Below are 20368 nucleotides of genomic sequence, written 5' to 3' on the forward strand. Positions count from 1 at the left end.
TGTGTCTCTAGTGAGATAAAATAATTCTCCTAAGTCAACCTAGCCAGAATCAATAATATGGGATTTATTAATTTTTGAAATCAACAACTAAAGCTGTTTTGATTTCAACAAAAATAACATGCCAAAGAGTTTGACTTTTGAACATTGATTTATGACCATAAAGTTGCCAAAATGTACCTTGATTTTTTTAGCAAACACCAAAATCATATCTTGGAAGTTGACTAAACAGTGAAGCATTAAATCCAACTGTAAAAGTTTAAGAGAATGAATGCAACTCAAATCATATTCATTAACACACTCAGACCTTCAGCCTAGCATCTCAAGATGCACAATTATGTTCTCAGTCCTGATTGCACTACTGCTGAAGAGCGGGCCTAGCCCTCCGCATAGAAACACGAGTGAGGAGCTTAACACACAGGCACATTCATAGGAATTGCTTTTTCCATTGTGTGTTTTATTAGACTAGCAGTTATTTGCCCCGAGCAATGCAGCCTAAATGTGCCTCTATTTATTTTTGTTCTGTAATAGGATGAATCCACGGCAGAAATCACATTCTACATGAAGGGCGCTGATGTGGCCATGTCCTCCATCGTGCAGTATAATGACTGGCTGGAAGAGGAGGTATGTGAGTGACTGTAGCCTGGTTCACAGTGTTTCTATGGAAGAGGAGGTATGTGAGTGACTCTCAGCCTGGTTCATAGTGTTTCTATGGAAGAGAAGGTATGTGAGTGACTCTCAGCCTGGTTCACAGTGTTTCTATGGAAGAGGAGGTGTGTGAGTGACTCTAGCCTGGTTCACAGTGTTTCTATGGAAGAGGAGGTGTGTGAGTGACTCTAGCCTGGTTCACAGTGTTTCTATGGAAGAGGAGGTGTGTGAGTGACTCTAGCCTGGTTCATAGTGTTTCTATGGAAGAGAAGGTATGTGACTGACTCTCAGCCTGGTTCACAGTGTTCCTGTGGAAGAGGAGGTATGTGAGTGACTCTAGCCTGGTTCACAGTGTTCCTGTGGAAGAGGAGGTATGTGAGTGACTCTAGCCTGATTCACAGTGTTTCTATGGAAGAGGAGGTATGTGAGTGACTCTAGCCTGGTTCATAGTGTTTCTATGGAAGAGGAGGTATGTGACTGACTCTCAGCCTGGTTCACAGTGTTTCTATAGAAGAGGAGGTATGTGAGTGACTGTAGCCTGGTTCACAGTGTTTCTATGGAAGAGGAGGTATGTGACCTACTGTAGCCTGGTTCACAGTGTTTCTATGAACTTTATTGATAGATGACAGAAAAAGGATATCCTTTCCCCAGCTTGTAGACGCTGGTATCATTGGATGAATTGAGCTGTCAAAATGTCAAACCAGATGCTGATGGGAACCACATAGGTTGTCAAACACATTATCATTTTATGCTAAATTATTTTAAATGCTTACAGTTTTCAGTTTCATAAAGGAGAAAGGGTAGGAGTCCTATCTATTTAATTATAAATAGTTTACCCTTTTTTTTTGAGACGGACACACTGTCACCCAGGCTGGAGTGCAGTGGCGCAATCTTGGCTCACTGCAACCTGCACCTCCCAGGTTCAAGCGATTCTCCTGCCTCAGCCTCCCAAGTAGCTGGGACTACAGGCACCCACCACCATGCCTGACTAATTTTTTTTGTGTTTTTAGTAGAGACAGGGTTTCACCATGTTAGCCAGGATGGTCTCTATCTCCTGACCTCGTGATCTGCCCTCGTCAGCCTCCCAAAGTGCTGGGATTACATGCATGAGCCACCATGCCCAGCCAATAATTTACTTTCTATGTAAATAACAATCATTTTTGTTTCGTGTGTGAGTGCATGTCAATCTATACAAGTAGATCCTTACAAAGAATATTTTGTTTATAATAGTGAGAAATAGAAGGCATTATCAGTCATTCACTATTCTGAAATAATACTTTATATGTAATCAAAGTTATATTTTAACGTATCTCTTTTGTAACATAAATATTTGCAAGGAGATTTTCTTTAGAATTTCAACCTAATGCTAATTTGTGCATAAGATTCACCTAAAATTAGAACATAAGATACAAATAATAAGCAATCCCGTATTTCATTAAATTCTCCTGAAGTAAATAGGATTTGTAGGTAGCCTCATGAGATGATTTTATCGTTAAGCTTATGTATAAATCAGTAGTTGGATTTCCAAGTAAAATGGAGACTGTTGTAATTGTAGTAAACATGGCCTTTTTTCCTGTGTGCGTGTTGCTGTTGGAATTCAGAGTCTGTCCTCCCACCCTGGGACCTCAGAGATGGCCTGTCCGTGCAGCCTCCACACCCCAGTGTTCGCAACGGTAGTGGCAATATGAATCAATATCTCCTTCAGGGTGGTTTGATTTAATCACGGACATGAATAAATTAAACTCCCTGAAGATCTAGTAAAATGCCGTAAAAATTACTTTTGGTCATAATGATGTGCAATTAATTGTAAAATACTTGTTTAATTTGTTTAGCTTTATGAGGTCAAATCAATAAATGTCTTGCAACAGACAGATAATGTCAGAATGTTTTTCACAAAGATAACTTTATTAAAAATTCTATGTACATTTATTTTCTCAACACTGTATTTTCTTTCCTTGGATAAATTGTTGTCCCTTCACAATGTCTTTGTTGTGGCACTACTATAGTATGAAAGCCTTTCATTTTATTAAAAACGAAATGAGGCAGCAGATTCTTCGAGCTGGAGTTCAAAATGTATTATTCTGCTTCCATCAGGCTCCTCCAGAACTGAATTCTTGGCTTGTCAGATGTTTAAAAAAAAAAAACTTTTCAATGATCACATAACAGAAAGAACCAGTTTTTGCAAACCTGAGATGTAAGAATATGTAAGTCTGTAAACAAACTTAAAATAGTGATGTTCTGGATAGGTGGAGCTGTTGAGGTGATTGGCTTCCTTCCCTCTAAACACAAACCTGAGTTAGGCCCTGGACATTGTATTGTAAAGGAAACAAGTACAGGTGACCCTTGAACAACACGAGGGTCAGGGGCTCCAACCCCCACACAGTTGAAAATCAGCCTATCACTTCTGACTCCCCAGCACATAACTACTGATAGCCTCCTATTGAACGAAGCCATGCCAATAACATGGACAGATCAATTAATACGTTGTGTATGTTATGTGAATTATGTTTTGCATTGTTACAAGAAAGTAACTTAGAGCAAAGAAAGTGTTATTAAGAAAATCACGGGCCAGGTGCCATGGCTCACACCTGTAATCCCAGCACTTTGGGAGGCCGAGGCGGGCGGATCATGAGGACAGGAGATCGAGACCATCCTGGCTAACACGGTGAAACCCTGTCTCTACTAAAAATACAAAAAATTAGCCGGGTGTGGTGGCGGGCGCCTGTACTCCCAGCTACTTGGGAGGCTGAGGCAGAAGAATGGCGTGAACCCAGGAGGTGGAGGTTGCAGGGAGCCGAGATCACGTCACTGCACTCCAGCCTCGGCGACAGAGCGAGACTCCATCTCAAAAAATAAAATAAAAAAATTAAAGAAAAAAAATTATGAGGAAGAGAAAATGTATCTACTCGTCAGTAAGTGGGAGTGGGCCATTGTGAAGACCTTCTGACTTTCTTCCTCATGGTCTTCATGTTGAGGATGCTGAGGAGAAGGAGGGGTTGGTCTTGCTCTCTCAGGAGGGCAGAGGCAGAACAGGTGGAGGAGGTGGAAGCGGAGGCAGGAGGGACAGGCTCACTCCGCATAAGCTTTACTGAAAAAAATCTGCGTAAAAGTGGACCCACGCCATTCAAACCCATGTTGTTTAAGGGCCATCTGTAGTTAAAATTGGGAATGACAGGAGGTATAATGGATGACAGCCTTGCCTTTGTAATTCACAGTAATTGTCACTTCTTTTGTCTTCTGTAACACATGACCCTGTAGAGGTCACTATTCCGATTCCTAAACAGGAGACGGGAAGAGACACAGCTGTTGGATGCATAAAGAGGGGTGCTAGACCCACACCTCTCCTCTAGCCCTTCCTGCCATCCCTGCAGCCTCCAGTCCAACGTCAAATACAATCAACTGGATGAATTAAAAAGAAATTGCAAAAAATATGAAGACTTCAATAATATTTATTTGCCTACAGATTAACCTTGATCAGTAGATACAGTACACTGGCTTCATTAGAGTGGGGTTTCCCGCGTGGAGGGCTGCCTGTTGCCCAGGAGAGATGATGGGTGGTGACAGGGTCTCTGTGCGTGTCTGGGGGGGCCGTGATGTGCATGCGTGCACCGTGATGTGTTTCCAAACGTGCGGCTGTGCCCGGGGGGTTTCTCAGCACTTTTCCTGGGCAGCGCTGAGAAAGGTCAGATGCCCAAAGTCCCAGCTCTCTGGGCCACAACTGCCATCTCTGGCTTTCTGTTGCTGTCTGAGGAGCTGACCTCTCCACTGCATGTCCACCCCAAGAGCTGGCAGAGCGTTCCTTAGGGACGCTGTCATGTTCCTCTCCCTGCCGTGCGGACTCTCAGTGTTCAGCGCAACATTGCACAAACCAGGTTTACTAGTATTTGATCTTCTTTTCCGTAAACAAATGTAGCTAATTAACTTGTTTAGGATATCCTTGCTTAAGTGTCTGCATTATCAATGTTCACATTTTTAAAGTTTTAAATATACATTGAAAATAATGTTTTTGATTAGTTGTTCTCTAGCTGTAATGTAGAGCTCTATTCTCCTTGGAGGTTACCAAAATAGCCTCTAAAAGACCTCTCCTCTCACCGTGTGTCATGGTGGCAGGGCAGGTTTGCAGCTGTACCACCTCTGCGCGCTCATTGTGGCCGTAGCTAAGTTGGGAGTGTCCACCTGAGCTACAGAAAGTTCCTGGGGCTTCAGGAAGATGTGATTACCACTGATTTCTCTGTATTATCAACCCTAGTGTCAGAGACAGGAGCTTTATAAACGTGGTTAAAATTTGAAAGAGTTGATCAAATTTGAAATTTGAGAGGGAGTCAACAACAACTGGATGGAGAGTCTTAAGCAGCGAATCTTTCAGGACCTTCCAGAGCACAGAGAAGCCCTCTCTACAGGGAGAGTCGCTGTTAAAGCATCTTAAAGTATGTTAGCCCTAATAAGTAGAAACTGCTAGGCCAGGCGCGGTGGCTCACGCCTGTAATCCCAGCCCTTTGAGAGGCTGAGGTGGGCAGATCACGAGGTCAGGATAACAAGACCATCCTGGCCAACATGGTGAAACCCCGTCTCTACTAAAAATACAAAAAAAAATAGACAGGGTGGTGGTGGCGCCTGTAGTCCCAGCTGCTGGGGAGGCTGAGGCAGGAGAATGGCATGAACCCAGGAGGCGGAGCTTGCAGTGAGCCGAGATCGTGCCACTGCACTCCAGCCTGGGTGACAGAGCAAGACTCCGTCTCAAAAAAAAAAAAGTAGAAACTGCTAGATTCAAAAATTGATAGTTTGGACAGTTATATAGCTTAGTGTTCATTACTTTGGTTTTTTTAATGTACTTTTTATAGAACACACCACAGCTTTAAAGCTTAGGCACACCTCACCCAGCACTTAGTAATCAACTGTAGGGCCTCTGTGTGTCCCTGGAAGAGAGCCCTGCTGTCCTGAGCCCCGTTCTGGTCCACACAGCAGAGGGGGGTGGGGTTGTCTCCTGATAGCCCCAACACCCCCTGGGCTGTCCGGGAGCCCAGCACCCTCCATCCCTGCCTCTTGTCTGCATCCCCCAGACGTTGGTCCCTTGGGCAGGACCGTGTGTGTTCACAGCTAAGTTGTACACATGCCTGGCCCCCAGGAGACCCACTGGTGCCCTCCCTCCCACATCTGCCCAGTCACCCACACCCCTTTGTGCCGGATAGGAGACCCACTGGTGCCCTCCTGCCCAGTCGGCCACACCGCCTTGTGCCAGGTAGGAGACCCACCGGCACCCTCCCTCCCACATCTGCCCAGTCGCCCACACCGCCTTGTTCTGGGTAGGAGAGCGGGGTGGGTTTGTTTCTTCACCCTGCCTTGCAGGAACACGTGCCCTCACGCGTCTGTTCCTGTGGCCCCATGAGGCCTCTCCCTCTGGGTGTCCTTCACATCACCACAACCATGTGAGGGAGGAACTGTTTTCACTTTGCACACAAGGAAATGGCACAGAAAGCGCAGAGTTCCAGAACTGGCTTCTGCCGCTCTGCCAGATTCTCTCTGCTGGTTATGTGGAAATGCAGGGTGTAGCTATTAACTATGAGCAGGCTCGTTCAAGCCTTTTAAAACCTGACCCTCGTTCATGTAAGCAATATGGCAACGTCAACCTCGTGTGGACATCGGGGTCTACTTTTGTAAGTGCAGTTTGAACTTCCAGAACTGGCATGCGTGTCACTGGTACGAGCAATTTAACTTTGGGAGTGTTACCTCCACACAGGTTTGCTCCTGCACCACCCCTCAGCCTTGTCCCAGAGAGCCTGTTTCTTCACCCCATCACCAGCTAAAACTGTTGCACTTTTACCTCTAATAGGATAATAGTGTTTTTTATTTTGACGCCTTCCCTGACTGAACACAGTTAGCACCGTTTCATGAGCTCATTGCAGGCATTTCCATGTCTTGCTTTAACACACACATCAGGCCCCGTGACTCCTGCAAGGCTCCCCCAACTCTGGAAGCCAGAATGCAGGGTGAGGCTTGTGAGCTTTGGGATCTGGCTGTATCGCCACCAACCCCAGCTCTCGCCGCGGCCCTGCACTCCTGCCCTCCCCTCCATCACTAACTGCGCTTACTGCTCATGATCGGCTGCCCTGCAAGGCCAGTTACATGCACATTAAAAACAGAGCAACAAGAACTTAACACAGATTCACAGAGTTAGTCCCAGAGCAACACTCTTATGAGCCCATTTCTATTAAGGAGGAAACAAGCACAGAAAAATGAGGTCGTTTGCCCAAAAACACAGAGTCTGTGGCAGAAACGGGTTTCCGGCCCAGCCACCTGGTTCTAAATCCACGGTATTACAACACGCCAGGGGGTCCCCCACTCCCCCAGTACACACCAGGAGCCCTCCCTGGCACCAGACGCTCCCCTCGCCCCATCCCCAGCACCGCCATGTGCACCCTCCGTGCCCTCCCTGGCACCAGGTACTCCCCTCGCCCATCCCCAGCACCGCTGTGTGCACCCTCTGTGCCCTCCCTGGCACCAGGCGCTCCCCTCACCCATCCCCAGCACCGCCGTGTGCACCCTCCGTGTGTTCTTGCTACATGCAAGCTGCTGTCCACACTCTGGAGTGGTGGTGTTTAAGGATTCAGGGTATAATTTTTTGAAAAGCCCGTGCTGTGGTAAAAAGAAGCTCTGCTAGGCACCAGGAGAGTCCAGGCAGAGTGCGCCCCAACTCCATCCAGTGTCTTTGCCTCTCAAGTGAAGGAGTCAGTAGGATTTGAGATACCAGACAGGTCGGGAGGTTAAAAGGATGCATGGTATATAAAGGCGTCCCTCTGCTGAGTTGTCTCTGGCCTTGGTGATGAAGGTGGGCGCAGGACATGAGGGCAGGGCACCAGCGATCAGAGTGTGGCGCTGCCCTGGCCCCACACACAGCCACAGGGGCTCTGCAGGGCCCACTTGTGACTCGGCCTCTCCTTTTCCAGTGCGGAAACATGGCTCGCGAAGGACTGCGGACCCTCGTGGTTGCAAAGAAGGCGTTGACAGAGGAGCAGTACCAGGACTTTGAGGTGAGCCGACTCCCAGCCATCCAATCCTCCTACGACGTTTCCTTCCTTCCGCTGAAATTAGTTCTTCCTGTCTTTGTATGAAATTAGAGCTGGGATCGCTATAGTCTAGGAGTGAAGGCAGCTTCGCTCAGCAGGAGCATGGGGTGATCCTGTCTGCATTTCTGTTTCCACCACTTCTCTAGCTTGCTGGGGAAGGAGGGTCACAGAAGCAAAGAAGTGCCAGTTTCCTTAGAATTGTGCTTGATAACTCCTCAATGGTCACAGTCCAGCCGAGCTGAGTACACATAGAGTATGTGCACACAGGCACCTCCCACTCTGTCCCCAGAGCCCATGCTGTCCAGCTCTGTGGAGTACACACATGGAGCACATACACCTGTGCACACAGGCGCCTCCCCCTCTGTCCCCACAGCCCATGCAGTCCAGCTCTGTGGAGTACACACATGGAGCATGTACACGTGTGCACACAGGCGCCTCCCCCTCTGTCCCCAGAGCCGATACACTCAAGCCAAGCTGAGCATGCACGACAGGTCCCTCAAGGTGGCCGCGGTCGTCGAGAGCCTGGAGAGGGAGATGGAACTGCTGTGCCTCACCGGCGTGGAGGACCAGCTGCAGACAGACGTGCGGCCCACGCTGGAGATGCTGCGCAACGCCGGGATCAAGGTACTGCGGGCTCACCTCTGCTGGCGCGCGCTGCTTTTGCTGAAGCAAACAGTGCTTTTCCTTGGGCACGGTGATTTGTGAAACTCCTGTGGGGTCATGGATGTGAGAGAGCTCTGTAAGCAGAGCTGCCCACCAGCTCCCCTCCTTCCTTAGGGACATCTGCAGCCGGTGCACACACAAATCCCCACGCCGCCCCTACTCCAGACCTTCTTCTCTACACCTCTTCCCTCTCTGGATACCCCAGGCTTTCTAAAGAGGAGCCCTGGTCCCAGCCCTGGCGATGTCAAACTGCCACATGCCATTTCCCAGGGATGGTTATGCACCTCCCCCGCCCCAGGACGCATGGAGCCAGTGCCCGTCACCCTGGCCACCGCCGGCCAGATGTCTGCAGCCATTCCTGGGTTGGCCAGCACTCATACCCTTGTCCCCAGCCTGTCACAACCCTGTACCTGGCAAGACTGGGCCACTGTGTTCTCTGTGTAACCTGGCCTCCTCCTGCAGGGGTCTGTGTGCCTCCCCTGTGAGCACTCACAGCTCCGGGTACGTCCATTGTGACGGCACGTGTTCCATGAGGACGGGAGTGCATAAGAACCCAGACCTCGTGGGCTTCGGCTTCATTCTCAGTTAAATTGTGCCACATTTGGAATCATCTCGTGCTTCAGGGCATATTAGAGTTGAGAATATAGAATATTCAGACGTGCACTACATCCATTCATTTTATTGATGTTTTTGAAGAAATAATGCATCCACATTGTCACAAACTCAGCACAAAAGGACACCCAGTGGAAGCTGCTTCTCACTGCTGCCCGGCCCCTGGGCTCAGCAGCAAGAGCCTGCCCCAGAGATGCCTGGACGTGCAGGGCAGGTGCAAAGCTGCTTGTCCTCCCTCTGGCTCTTTGTTCTTTCCCAGCACCTTCTCTGTAGCTGGAGGAACACCCCCTCTGCCTCAGCTGTGTGGCTTATGCCCCCATCCCCACCGTGCTCCCAGCAGCAGTGTCCCATCTCCCAGCAGGCAGTGCCCACCTTCCCTGTACTCCCCAAGGCAGTGCCCCGTCTCATCCAGCTGTGTGGTCCTTGGCAGTTTAAATATGGTGTCTGCGAAATTTGAGTGTTTATCTCAGATGGGAAAGGTTAGGCATCCTGACCATCCTTCTTGGTGGTTTTCCCCTAGATGCTGTGTGGCGGGGCACACGCTCCCTGCCTGCCGACCTGCTCTCTGGCTTTTTCACTTACTGATGTGTCTTCTTCCTGCACAGGGGAAATTAGCACTTGTGGTGTAAGTTTTATTTTTCAGGAGCTTTCCTCACATGTTCTCATTGAAGCCTAAAGGTCAACTGCAGATTGGTTAAGATAATTTATTTTAGCACTACCTCAAGGACCTGGGACTCAGAATGGAAAAAAGTGTAACTTGGTTTTCAGAGAAAAGCTGCATAGCTAGACTAGAGGGACAGAACTGAAGGACAGTGTCAGAAGTCAAAGCTATGCCAACTTCAGATAAAAAATACATCCCACAAGCCTTGATGAAGATGCTGTGCCATGGACAGAAAATAGCCATCTGTTTTCCTTGCTGTCTAGAGGTCTGCATGGTGAAGAGACTTGTAAGATTTAATGTACTACTGAGATCGCAGTAGGAAGTGTGTCATGATCGAAGCAGGAAATGTGCCATGATCGAAGCAGGAAATGTGTCATGACTGAAGTAGGAAGTGTGTCATGACTGAAGTAGGAAGTGTGTCATGACTGAAGTAGGAAGTGTGTCATGGTCGCAGTAGGAAATACGTCATGAGGCTGTATCATATCCGTCTGAGATCGCAGTAGGAAGTGTGTCATGATCGCAATAGGAAGTGTGTCATGATAGCAATAGGAAGTGTGTCATGAGACTGTATCATATCCGTCTGAGATTGCAGTAGGAAGTGTGCATGATTGCAGTAGGAAGTATGTCATGATCACAGTAGGAAGTGTGTCATCATCACAGTAGGAAGTGTGTCGTGAACATAGTAGGAAGTGTGTCAGGAAGCTGCATCATATCTGAGATCACAGTAGGAAGTGTGTCATCACAGTAGGAAGTGTGTCATGATTGCAGCAGGAAGTATATCATGATCGCAGTAGGAAGTGTGTCATGATCGCAGTAGGAAGTGTGTCATGATTGCAGCAGGAAGTATATCATGATCGCAGTAGGAAGTGTGTCATGATCGCAGTAGGAAGTGTGTCAGGAAGCTGTATCATATCTGACTGAGATCGCAGTAGGAAGTGTGTCATGATCGCAGTAGGAAGTGTGTCATGATCGCAGTAGGAAGTGTGTCATGATCGCAGTAGGAAGTGTGTCATGATCGCAGTAGGAAGTGTGTCATGAGGCTGTATCATGTCCATCTGAGATCGCAGTAGGAAGTGTGCATGATTGCGGTAGGAAGTGTGTCATGATCGCAGTAGGAAGTGTGTCATGAGGCTGTATCATATCCATCTGAGATCACAGTAGGAAGTATGTCAGGAGGCTGTATCATATCTGACTGAGATCGCAGTAGGAAGTGTGTCATGATTGCAGTAGGAAGTGTGTCATGATCGCAGTAGGAAGTGTGTCATGATCGCAGTAGGAAGTGTGTCATGAGGCTGTATCATATCCATCTGAGATTGCAGTAGGAAGTGTGTCATGAGGCTGTATCATATCCATCTGAGATCGCAGTAGGAAGTGTGCATGATTGCAGTAGGAAGTGTGTCATGATCGCAGTAGGAAGTGTATCATGATTGCAGTAGGAAGTGTGTCATGATCGCAGTAGGAAGTGTGTCATGATCGCAGTAGGAAGTGTGTCATGATCGCAGTAGAAAGTATGTCAGGAGGCTGTATCATATCTGACTGAGATCGCAGTAGGAAGTGTGTCATGATTGCAGTAGGAAGTGTGTCATGATCGCAGTAGGAAGTGTGTCATGATCGCAGTAGGAAGTGTGTCATGATCGCAGTAGGAAGTGTGTCATGAGGCTGTATCATATCCATCTGAGATCGCAGTAGGAAGTGTGCATGATTGCAGTAGGAAGTGTGTCATGATCGCAGTAGGAAGTGTGTCATGATCGCAGTAGGAAGTGTGTCATGATCGCAGTAGGAAGTATGTCAGGAGGCTGTATCATATCTGACTGAGATCGCAGTAGGAAGTGTGTCATGATTGCAGTAGGAAGTGTGTCATGATCGCAGTAGGAAGTGTGTCATGATCGCAGTAGGAAGTGTGTCATGATCGCAGTAGGAAGTGTGTCATGAGGCTGTATCATATCCATCTGAGATCGCAGTAGGAAGTGTATCATGATTGCAGTAGGAAGTGTGTCATGATCGCAGTAGGAAGTGTGTCATGATCGCAGTAGGAAGTGTGTCATGATCGCAGTAGGAAGTGTGTCAGGAGGCTGTATCATATCTGACTGAGATCGCAGTAGGAAGTGTGTCATGATTGCAGTAGGAAGTGTGTCATGATCGCAGTAGGAAGTGTGTCATGATCGCAGTAGGAAGTGTGTCATGATCGCAGTAGGAAGTGTGTCATGAGGCTGTATCATATCCATCTGAGATCGCAGTAGGAAGTGTGCATGATTGCAGTAGGAAGTGTGTCATGATCGCAGTAGGAAGTGTATCATGATTGCAGTAGGAAGTGTGTCATGATCGCAGTAGGAAGTGTGTCAGGAGGCTGTATCATATCCATCTGAGATCGCAATAGGAAGTGTGCATGATCGCAGTAGGAAATATGTCATGATCGCAGTAGGAAGTGCGTCATGAGGCTGTATCTGGTTTCAGAGTAATTGTTCAGGTAGAAATTCAAAATTACAAGAGAACAATTCTGACTCAGAAAGTTTAGATTACTAAACTTAATTGTATTGTACAGCCAAAAAGTTGAATAAAGAAGTGTGATTAATGAGAAGCAGATGAGCTGGGTGTGGTGCTGTGTGCCTGGGATCCCAGCTGCTCAGGAGGCTGAGGCGGGAGGCTCAATCGAGCCCCAGAGTTCATGGCGAGACCCGTCTGTAAATCGACACATGAATGAGCGAGCAGATGACCCCTGCATTTCACTGTAACTTTTTAGTAAACTTCACCTCAGTCTACTTCCTACTTTATATGTGCTAGATTATTAGTATATTAAAGTAGTGAATATCCCTTGTATTAAAATTTGGATCTTTACATCAATTATTTGCTAAATTATATGACTTTCTCGAGTTTTGCTCTTTATTCTTTACATTATGTAAAGTCTGACTTCAGATGTTCCTCCGAAACGCGAAGTTGATTTTCAGCGAGACCTCACTGCATTTCCTGAATCCCACTCAGGTTGCCGCAGTGCTAATTGTTCCTCAACTTTGTCATGATGATGTGTCATACTCTTAGGTCCAGTAAATGAATATAAGTCTGTAAAATAAATAAAAAGCACAAATCTTAGACATTGAGAAGAGCCACAGGCGGAGCGTGCTTAAGCAGATAATCGGTACACTGTACAAGTTTTTTTTCTGCTTCCTGTTTCCAAAAATGCATATTTCAATATGATACATAAGAAATCTGAGACATTCAGCTAATGAGAGTATTACTGGAAGTTCTTTGCTGTTGTATATATCAAATATCCTGTTACGTATTAAATATCCTGATATTTTACTCTATCGTCTAGGGATATATATACACATAAGATGTGCACGGGTATGCGATTTTTAAATGTAAAAGTGCTGCTATTTGACATGTTTTATTTGACATAAACAACTTTTGGTTTGACTATGGGCCATTTACCCATTGAACCTCCGTTTCCAACTAAAAAACTAGCAAACTGCAGTGAAGGTCTTTATGAGCCTCCCAGCCTGGCAAACCCTGACTGTGTGCCGCCTTGGCAGTCCTATGTGCTTTGTGTGGAATGCTTTGTGGTAGGCACCTTTGACACTCACAGCTATCCTTATTAGACTTAGCCTGTGAGTGCTGGACCCAGGCGTTACTCACGTGCCTCCATGTCTCAGCTGCTGTATCTACACATCACTGTGCTCTCGCTTGTTCCACCTTAGCAAGTTCACATACTGTTGAATTGTGGTTGGATGTGTGTAGCGTGACCTCGTTGAAGTCTGCGTTGCCGACACACCGTTTAGTTGTGGTTGGATGTGTGTAGCGTGACCTTGTTGAAGCCTGCATTGCCGGTTCTTGTGCAGCCATCACCACCACCCCCTCCAGAACTGTTCCATCTTCCTAAATGGAAACTGTCCATCTCCCCCTTCCCCTTCCCCTAAACCTTGGCACCCACCATCTAGTTCTTTCTCTATGGATTGGATGGCTCTAGGGACCTCATGGAAATGGGATCATACAGTATTTGTCCTTTTGTGACTGGCTTCTTTCACTCAGCATAATGTCCTCGAGGTTGAACCACAATGCAGCCTGTGTTAGAATTTCCATCTTTTTTAAGGCTGAATAATACTCCATTGTATGTATGGAACACATTTTGCTCATCCATTTATCTATTGATGGGCACCTGGGTTGCTTCCACCTTTTGGCTGTTGTGAATTATGTGAGACATCAGAGATGAATGTGTCCTTGTCTTGTTGAAGTTCACCAGTTTAAATTATTCCCTAGATATGGATGCTAACAGGCGATAAACTCGAGACAGCTACCTGCATTGCCAAAAGTTCACATCTGGTGTCTAGAACACAAGATATTCATATTTTCAGACAGGTAAGTATGTATCTTAATCACTTTGAATTTTTAAACATTTGTCTCACACAAATGAAGCCTATTGTTTTTGTCAGAATATATATTTATTAATCACTAAATATCTTTTTAAAAAGAACTACTGTAATTTTTTTAATTTATAAAAGCATGTTAAAATAGATATTTTTAGCCACATACATTAATCATGATCAAAGCTGCTTTTTGACGGAATGAACAAACTCTAAGTTCAAAAGTATTTTTTGCTCATACTATTAGTATTATTTGCTATTTTAAAAGTGGCATACTGCAATTATTTTCAATTTGTAAAAATGTATATTGATTAAAAAAATTACATTTTTCTACAAGTTAGACGTATTACATGTTGTCCAGAAGCTGCTGTTGTGAAACAAGCTATAAATACAAAATAGGAATGTGTTTTTAATCACTGCCATTTTCAGAGCAAGTGCTGCCTTAATTAGTTCAAAGAAAATGAATAGAAATGATCTAAGTTTATGTGTTTACTGTATGTATTAGTTATGACTAAATTTAATTCAAACAAAAAATAAAAATTTCTTGGTCTTGATTTATGGTGAGTGAACAGACATTCTCTGTCTGCATCTGTTCTAAGTGAACCACTTGCACCTACAGAAGGGACTGTTTGAATATAATTTACATGTAAATGTAGTTTGTTTTGAAGCATCAGAATCGCAAAGTAGGCCCTGAAGACTACTATTTGCAATTAAACTATTAATGCTTCTGATAAAACTTCAGATCAATTTTTGTTGACTTTTCAGTGTTATAGCACCACAAATTAAATTTTTCACAATAAAACCTACCTATTTAAAGATGAGTCTGAGATTGTTAATTTGAACCACATGAAGCTTTTAATTTATTTCAGTCCTATTAATAGGACTATTAATATATCATTTCTTTTATGCTCCATAAAATCTCCACAGAAAGAATATGAAAAACCAGTTACATTGGTTTCTGAAATGTTTTTGTTCTAAAACAAATGATATTTCAAGATTATGACTTACTCTTACTCTTTTAGGTTTTTTAAAAAATCCCTCAGACACTGAGTAAAAACTAAACTAATGGAGTAAGTTGAAACCCATGGCAGAGACAACACAAGCAATTAAGTATTTTGCATTATTTGACCTATTATGAAAAGAGATGTATTTACATAACACCTTGATTTGAGAGCGTCCTGTCTCTTACCCAATGTGTGGCGATGATGTGTGGTGATGACGTGTGGCGATGAGGAGCTCAGCCTCCCTGGGCTGTGGTGCTCTGTTGGGTGCAAGCCTCGTTCTGCAGAGCCGTGTCCGTAACACTGCAAGTCAGTGACTCTCAGCAGCGCTGCTCCCCACACCAGCCTACCCTGGCCTGTTGCTCTGTGAAATAATCGCCTTGTGGAAATTACAAGAAAATTCTTAATCATTATCGTTGTATGTTAAGGGATTGTATTTATAAAAGGCAATTACCCTCCCAAACTATCCAGAAGGTAATTATTAACTCATAGGCACCCTTTACGTAAATTTCATCAGCGTGGTGATTCCACTGCATTCCTCACTGTACGTTTCCTGCTTGCAGTTGCCACAAATTTGAAAATGATTTGCGTTAACTGAGTGGATAGACACACCCAGCACTGCTGGAGGAATTGGAAAGGACCTTCTTCCGGGTCCGAATACTAAAGCTCCTTTGGTTTTAGATAATAACCCCAAAAATTCCACTGTGACTCTGCAAATAATGCCCTGTTTCTCTGTGCCTCTAACTTAGACAGCATTTTAATTTGGGATTCTTTTTCTCCCTTAATGGAGGTAACCAGTCGGGGAGAGGCACATTTGGAGCTGAATGCATTTCGAAGGAAGCATGATTGTGCACTAGTCATATCTGGGGACTCTCTGGAGGTAAGGCTGGACCCTGAGTGAGTACCTGTCTGTCTGTCTATCTGTCTGTGTCTCTGAGGCAAGGCTGGTCCCTGGCCAAGTGTCTGTCTCTGAGGCAAGGCTGGACCCTGAGTGAGTACATGTCTGTCTGTCTGTCTGTCTGTCTGTGTCTCTGAGGCAAGGCTGGACCCTGGCCCAGTGTGTCTGTCTGTCTGTCCATTCCAGTGCATCAAGGGCTTCTTGAGTCAAGTGCTTTTGCCCATTCGTGCTGTTTTTAGGCAGTTTTCCATTTCATAGCAGTGGTATCTGCCACTCTGGAAAGCAGCCCCAGCCTGAGGAGATGTCAGAGCTGGATCACAGCGATTGTTATTCCTCCTTTACACATTGAGAGCCGGAAAGCTGGGCTGGGTCACGGTGATTGTTACTCCTCGTTAGACATTGAGAGCCGGAAAGCTGGGCTGGGTCATGGTGATTGTTACTCCTCCGTTAGACATTGAGAGCCTGAAAGTGCTGCAGGAGACCTGGAGGAAGAGCGACAAGAGCCTGTCCAGCGCCTTGGTTCTGGCTCTCTGTCATCTCCATGTTGCATCCGCTGGAGTAGGAATGTCCAAAGTAGCTTCATGCCTCGTTTTCTTCGCACGTGTGGCCCCCGGCTGAGGGAACTGTGGCACCGGGGCTGGTGGGAGCCTCCCCCTGCACAGCTTTTGCACAGGCTCCTGGACTTAATCGTCCTGGACCTCTGTTGTTGTTAGTGTCCCCAGAGCAAGCACTCCAAGAAATCTGGCAGAAACTGGCCCAGAATGTCACCAGGTCACATGATGTTTTCCAAGAAAGTCACTAAGGCAGCCTGGATTCCAGGGGAGGGGGATCAGACCAGAAGATCATGTCGTAGCTCAAATCATGGAGGATTCTGTCTGGTACTTCAAGTGGAAGAACTTCCCTGGGCAGGAGAAGGATGGTTCCATGTTATATAGAATGTCTTCCCATGATTTTTATATTTTCCCCTGTCCGTGAGTCCTGTGAAATGATTCACAGAATACTGAAAGGATTGAGAACGGTGGTGTCTGTTGGCTTTGCTCCCCCATGGTTTTGCACTTTCTGCATTACACAAATCTGGGACAGTGTTGTTGACCATTAGGCAAAATAACACAGTCTTTGTTTTCCAGGTTTGTCTAAAGTACTACGAGCATGAATTTGTGGAGCTGGCCTGCCAGTGCCCCGCCGTGGTGTGCTGCCGCTGCTCGCCCACCCAGAAGGCCCGCATTGTGACACTGCTGCAGCAGCACACAGGGAGACGCACCTGCGCCGTCGGTGAGAGCCGCCCACCCTGCTCACGGGGAGGTCTCCAGAGAAACCCGTAGGCTGACATTGATGGGCAAAGTTTGTTCCATCTCTAAAACTAGATTGATTTCATCTCCATTCATGGAAGTTTCTGAAATAGCTTCTGATGGTAAAAATGAAAAACGTGATGATGGATGGGGTTTTATTTTATCTCACTTTTCTTGCTTCGCAGGTGATGGAGGAAATGATGTCAGCATGATTCAGGCAGCAGACTGTGGGATTGGGATTGAGGGAAAGGTAGGTTCACCCTTTTATCAACACATCAACACACACTCAGCACACAGTCAGCACACATCAACACGACTCAGCACATGCTGGGCCATTGTACACTCAGCACCTACTTGGTCAGTGCACGTCAGCACGTGCTTAGCGTACACTCGGTCAGCAAACACTCAGCACATGCTTGGTCAACACACATCAGCATGTGCTCAGCGCACAGTCAGCACACACTAGGCACGTTCGGTCAGCACACATCAGCACATGCTCAGCGCACAGCACACACTCGGCACATGGTCAGCACACGGTCAGTGCACGTCAGCACGTGCTCAGCGCACAGTCAGCGCACAGCACACATTCAGTCAGCGCACGTCAGCACGTGCTCAGTGCACAGTCAGCACACACTCGGCACACATTCGATCAGCACGTGCTCAGCACACACTCGGCACATACTTGCTCAGTGCACATCAGCACATGCTCAGCACACACTCGGCACACTTGTTTAGCACACTACACACACTCAGCACACACTCGGCCAGCACACGTCAGCACATGCTCAGCACACACTCGGCACACACTCGGTCAGCGCACGTCAGCACGTGCTTAGTGCACAGTCAGCACACACTTGGCACACATTCAGTCAGCGCACATCAGCATGTGCTCAGCGCACAGCACACACTCGGCACACACTTGGCCCACTCGTTTAGCACACTACACATGCTCGGCACACACTCGGTCAGCGCACATCAGCACATGCTCAGCACACTTGGTACACTTGTTTAGCACTACTCTGCTTGGCACACACTTGGTCAGCACACATCAGCACATGCTCAGCACACATTCGGCACACATTTAGCACACTACATGCTTGGCACACACTCGGTCAGTGCACGTCAGCATGTGCTCAGTGCACAGTCAGCACACACTCGACACACAGCACGTGCTCAGTGCACAGTCAGCACACACTCGACACACAGCACGTGCTCAGTGCACAGTCAGCACACCCTCGGCACACACTCGGTCAGCTCACGTCAGCATCTGCTCAGTGCACAGTCAGCACACACTTGGTCAAAACATGCTCAGCACACACTCGACACAACTCGACACATACTTGCTCGGTGCACATCAGCACGTGCTCAGCACACACTCGGCACACTTGTTTAGCACACTGCACACGCTCGTTCAGCGCACGTCAGCACGTGCTCAGTGCATGCCTGGTCAGTTTACACTCAGCACATACTCATCGCATGCTTGGTCAGCACAGTCGGCACATGCTCGGTGAATGCGCACTTGGTCAACACGTGTGGTCAGCACACAGTCAGTCAGCACAGCCTGAAGAGCCTGGTGTGTCCCGGGCACTGAACTGTACATTTGAATAAAGGAGGAGTTGGTCAGAATCCCCCGCTTTGACCTCACATTTCATAATGTCAATCCTGCCACGTGCATTACAGCCCAGCCCTCGACGACCTGCTGTTGGCAGAGAGGCGTACAGGGAGGTGTCACTCGTAGTCACCTGCCCTAGGGCTCAGCTCAGGTGTTAGCAGATCCCCCACGAGCCTGTCCGTGGCCTCCCTCCTGTTCTCCACGCGCCATTCTCCGTGTGGTTGCCTGTGTCTCCTGGCCTACTGAGCTGGGGTTTGAGGTTCGTCTTCCGTGCCAGCTTTATCTGTGTTACTATCTCCTTCTCCACAGTCACTTAAATATTAATAAAGACACACCTAGAAAGACCTGGGAAATTCACCCAGCTCAAGCAAGCGTGGCTTTTTCCTTGGCTACTTCGTTTTGTAATGCCTTACAACAGCGTTGTGAAAGAGGGGATAGATTGTTTCTTTAAATATGAAAAAACAAGAGAATTGTCTTGAAGCAGCCCAAGATTATAGGGGTGTCCTCCCACAGGGCTGGCCCATGTCAGATCATAGGGGTGTCTTCCAACAGGGCAGGCCCACACTCAGATCACAAGGGAGTCCTTCAACAGGGCTGGCCCGGACTCTGCAGCTCTGCTGACTCCTGTGACACCTATGGTCTGTCGGAGCCGAGCTCTCCTGAAGCACTTGTGAGAGCCTGGGCTGGTGCTGGGGGCTCTTCCTGCCCCTGTGCCTAAGACATAGGACCTGTCCCCATCGACATAACTGAAGCTTTAAAAGTTCTGCAGAGAGAACTTCAGTCTTTGTAAAATTTAGGCTGAGTTCTAAAACTCAGCTTTTGGAGTCTGATTTCCAGCATCCGCCGTGTTTGAAAAGGCCCCGTGTGCTTTTCTTTCAGGAGGGGAAACAGGCCTCGCTGGCGGCCGACTTCTCCATCACGCAGTTCCGGCACATTGGCAGGCTGCTCATGGTGCACGGGCGGAACAGCTACAAGAGGTCGGCGGCACTCGGCCAGTTCGTCATGCACAGGGGCCTTATCATCTCCACCATGCAGGTACTAAGCCTTCTGTGCTGGCACCCATGGAGGGCAGGGTCCAGGAAGGGCAGGGTCCGGGAGGGGGGTGCTGAGTGCTGCCGGAAGAACCTGGGCTGTGCTTAGGAGTTAGCGAGGACCCTGAGAGGCTTGGGGCCACAGGTGCTCATGGAACTGACGGTTGTCTTCGTCTGTGGGCTCTCTCTCCAGGCTGTGTTTTCCTCAGTCTTCTACTTCGCATCCGTCCCTTTGTATCAGGGCTTCCTCATGGTGGGGTAAGTTAAACTCAGCACCTGCCAGCTCATCCAGGGGAGGACTTCTATCTTGGGAAAAAAAAAAAAATATATATATATATAGAAGATTCTTGATACAGTCATCGTTTAGAATGAATAATACTGACGTAAAAACGACATTTTACTTGGGTGAACTTCAAGACAGCACCTGCACACTTGTTCCTCCTGGGATTTTCTTATTAGATTTTGTTTTCAAGTGGAAGCCATAGTTTGTGTCAGGAGCTGTGTTGGATCTGAGATTTTTAAAGGGTCCTGTGGCAG

At 47.1% G+C, this 20368-nt stretch overlaps 1 protein-coding gene across 7 annotated transcripts in view; it reads left to right on the plus strand.

Annotated features, from left to right (window-relative positions):
- ATP9B (ATPase phospholipid transporting 9B (putative)) overlaps window positions 1-20368 on the plus strand; it is a 305466-nt gene that overhangs the window by 253096 nt on the left and 32002 nt on the right. For all 7 annotated transcript variants that reach the window (XM_054460401.2, XM_054460402.2, XM_054460403.2 and 4 more), the window contains 9 exons: window positions 529-621; window positions 7590-7673; window positions 8163-8333; window positions 13897-13995; window positions 15792-15881; window positions 17027-17171; window positions 17374-17438; window positions 19680-19835; window positions 20025-20089. In XM_054460401.2, coding sequence (XP_054316376.1) covers window positions 529-621; window positions 7590-7673; window positions 8163-8333; window positions 13897-13995; window positions 15792-15881; window positions 17027-17171; window positions 17374-17438; window positions 19680-19835; window positions 20025-20089 — 968 coding nt within the window. The remainder of the gene's footprint in view (window positions 1-528; window positions 622-7589; window positions 7674-8162; window positions 8334-13896; window positions 13996-15791; window positions 15882-17026; window positions 17172-17373; window positions 17439-19679; window positions 19836-20024; window positions 20090-20368) is intronic.

The sequence above is a fragment of the Pongo pygmaeus genome, chromosome 17 (genome assembly GCF_028885625.2).
Source record: "Pongo pygmaeus isolate AG05252 chromosome 17, NHGRI_mPonPyg2-v2.0_pri, whole genome shotgun sequence".
Taxonomy (NCBI): domain Eukaryota; kingdom Metazoa; phylum Chordata; class Mammalia; order Primates; family Hominidae; genus Pongo; species Pongo pygmaeus.